The 2546-nt window shown below is 48.6% G+C and overlaps 1 protein-coding gene across 8 annotated transcripts in view; it reads left to right on the forward strand.

Annotated features, from left to right (window-relative positions):
• Window positions 1-2494, forward strand: part of NRF1 (nuclear respiratory factor 1) — a 138768-nt gene extending 136274 nt beyond the window's left edge. For all 8 annotated transcript variants that reach the window (XM_023528929.1, XM_023528934.1, XM_023528930.1 and 5 more), the window contains one exon: window positions 1794-2494. In XM_023528929.1, coding sequence (XP_023384697.1) covers window positions 1794-2014 — 221 coding nt within the window. In that variant the 3' untranslated portion in view covers window positions 2015-2494. The remainder of the gene's footprint in view (window positions 1-1793) is intronic.
• Window positions 2495-2546: the final 52 nt, after the last annotated feature.

Genomic DNA, 2546 nt, shown 5'->3' on the forward strand with positions numbered 1-2546 from the left:
GGGCAGGGACAAGAGGGTTGTCCTCGGCCTCCCCTCTCCTCCCCTTCCCAGGAAGCCTTCTTGATCTCACGACTAGTTAAACTGTTGCTTTGGTTTGTATGCGAACCGAAGGTAACAGAAATATGAAGGCTTTGAGGAGTGTGTGCGCGAGGAGTGTGCTTGTGGAGCGGGGAGAGGAGGGGAGGGGTGGGGGAGGGGCTGGAAGGGGAAAGGAAGGAGGGAGAGAAAATCCTTCAAAGACCAGGGTACAGCAGTGGGAGCCATTTTCTCCTTTCCTGTAACTCTCTGTAGCTGAACAGAACTGACTGGCGCCTGGCTCAGGAAGGTCGGCCATCACAGTGGGGGATGGGTTAGGAGCGACAAGGACTGCGGTGTGTCCTGCACCCCAGGTCAGGCCCTTTCAGGGTGGAGCCTGCAGGATTCCCAGGCGCATCCCGATGGGCCCAGGCACAGCTTCCTCCTCGCGGGTGTTCGTTGGTCCGTGAGTCCTTTGTAACGACTACACTGATTCTTCAGCTGCGAGCCCTGAATGTCCAGTGGCTAAATTCACCTGACTTTTCGACAGGCCAATCTCTGCCCCTCGAGCACAGTCACAACTCTTCTCCCTCCTCCCGGGCCCCCGTGGGTGATAGTGTATTTAACGTGTTTTTTTAATGGACATGAAAAGATTATTCACGTCTTGCTCAGCCTTTGAGAAAAGTTTCAGATTCTTGTATTTGCTTGTTTTATATAAAACTATATGATGTTCTTTGTATGTTTTTTTTCTGTACGTAATGGGGGGAGGGAAGGGAAATTTACATATAAACAGTCCTAGTTCTACAATTTGTTATTTTTTTAATTATTATTTTTTATCATCATTGTGAAGCTGTCCAGGGACTTTAAAGTCCATGTTCCTTTGTGGTTAAATAACCTCCTACTAGTTTGAGAAATTGCCAAGAAGAAGAAGAAAAGCAAAACCCAAGTAGCAGAGCATGGATTCTGTGTTGTTTTCCATTCTGTCTATTACTGCCTCATTCAATAAATAGTTTAAAATGTGGCAACGGGAAGTGGAACTGTTTATCTCTATAGGAGCACTTGGCCGCTAGGACCTCTCTTGCGGTGGCTCGTTCTGCTTTGTTAAAGGTGCTTGTCTTCAAGCTCAGTGGTCTTTGAACTGCGCTGCCGGGCGTTGCAGAGCTCTGTGGGGAGGGTGCTAGGACAGGGTCGGTCAAGGTCTCCTGCCCGTCCTCTGTCAGCAGAGCAGCTTTATGAAACGTTGACCTGGGAGGGAGGGATATCTTTGAAGAATCCTAAAGATGGTTTGAAAACCTCTACTCTAGATCTTTTCCTGTGGGTTCATTGCACCCCACATTAAAAGAGTAGGTGATGGCGCCTGTGCCCCTGGTCTCTTTCCACGTGAGTGTTCAGTATTGCAGTGGATTATCCTTGAAGCAGAGGCCCCAGGCCATTAACTGTTTCCTTAAGTCCTCACTCCTTGGGTCCTCCCAGCTCACTGCTTTAATGTGGTAACTGCCATCTTTCCAGCTGTACGTCCTGCCACATCCCCAGCGTCAAGCCCTTCCTAAACCCCACAGTGGCCCTACACTTCCATGTTTGTGCCCACTCTGTGCCTCAGCCTAGACTGATACCTCTTTCCTACCTCCACCACCCCTCTCTTTCTTTTCGTTGTTGGATGTTTGGGTCGGTTTCTAGGTGGTGGTGATTAGAAGAGTTGAATAGTGAAAGCCAGAGTCGTTTTCCTTGATGACAGTGGCTCAGTAAAGCCAGTGCCACCTCTCTCCCTTCTTGCACAGATGGCACACCATCGCCTGTTTTCACCAGGAGGATGGACCAGAGAAAGAGGATTGATTACAGCCAAATCAACCAAACACCACTGCCACTGGCCACCCGTGAAACAGCTGGGTTATCTAGGGTACCTCCTCATGGGGACGGTATTTCTCCAGAGGTGCCTTATACACAGTACATTCTGTTGGCCTGGCAAGACACAGATGCCTTTTCAACAAGCATGTATTGAAAACTTTCTTTGATGGGGGCTGATGGAGACCTTTGCTTCCATTACTGCTCAAGTCACCAACAGGAGCTTCTAACTCCAGCCGCCTACATTGACCGGATAGGTAAAATCAGTGAGTGGAGTGGAAGTAATTGAGGCATGAGAGAAAAGGGGATGATGGAGATGAGCAGAGTAGAGAGCATCTGTCTAAAGAGAACAGCCTCTCTTGAGTGCTAGCAGACTGTCGCCCAGGCATAAGGAATGTGGGCCCTGGAGCCCCATCTTCAATATTTTCCAGAGAAGCCAAGGAGTCCAGATTTGTGTATGAATCTCTTGATTCCAAAAATAAATAAAAATTGACATATTTTGCAGGCAAAATAAAACCCACCTGTTGATGTGGCCCGTGGGTCAGTTTTGTTCAACTTCATGAATGCCTGCCACGTGCCAGGTAAATAAAGCATAGCGGTTGCCCATGAGAAACGAGAGGAGAGATTCATATGAACAGATCGCTACAGCCCAGGGTGTTGAGGTGCCATCTGGACCAAGTGATGTAGCA

Source organism: Pteropus vampyrus, unplaced genomic scaffold (assembly GCF_000151845.1).
Source record: "Pteropus vampyrus isolate Shadow unplaced genomic scaffold, Pvam_2.0 Scaffold33, whole genome shotgun sequence".
NCBI lineage: Eukaryota > Metazoa > Chordata > Mammalia > Chiroptera > Pteropodidae > Pteropus > Pteropus vampyrus.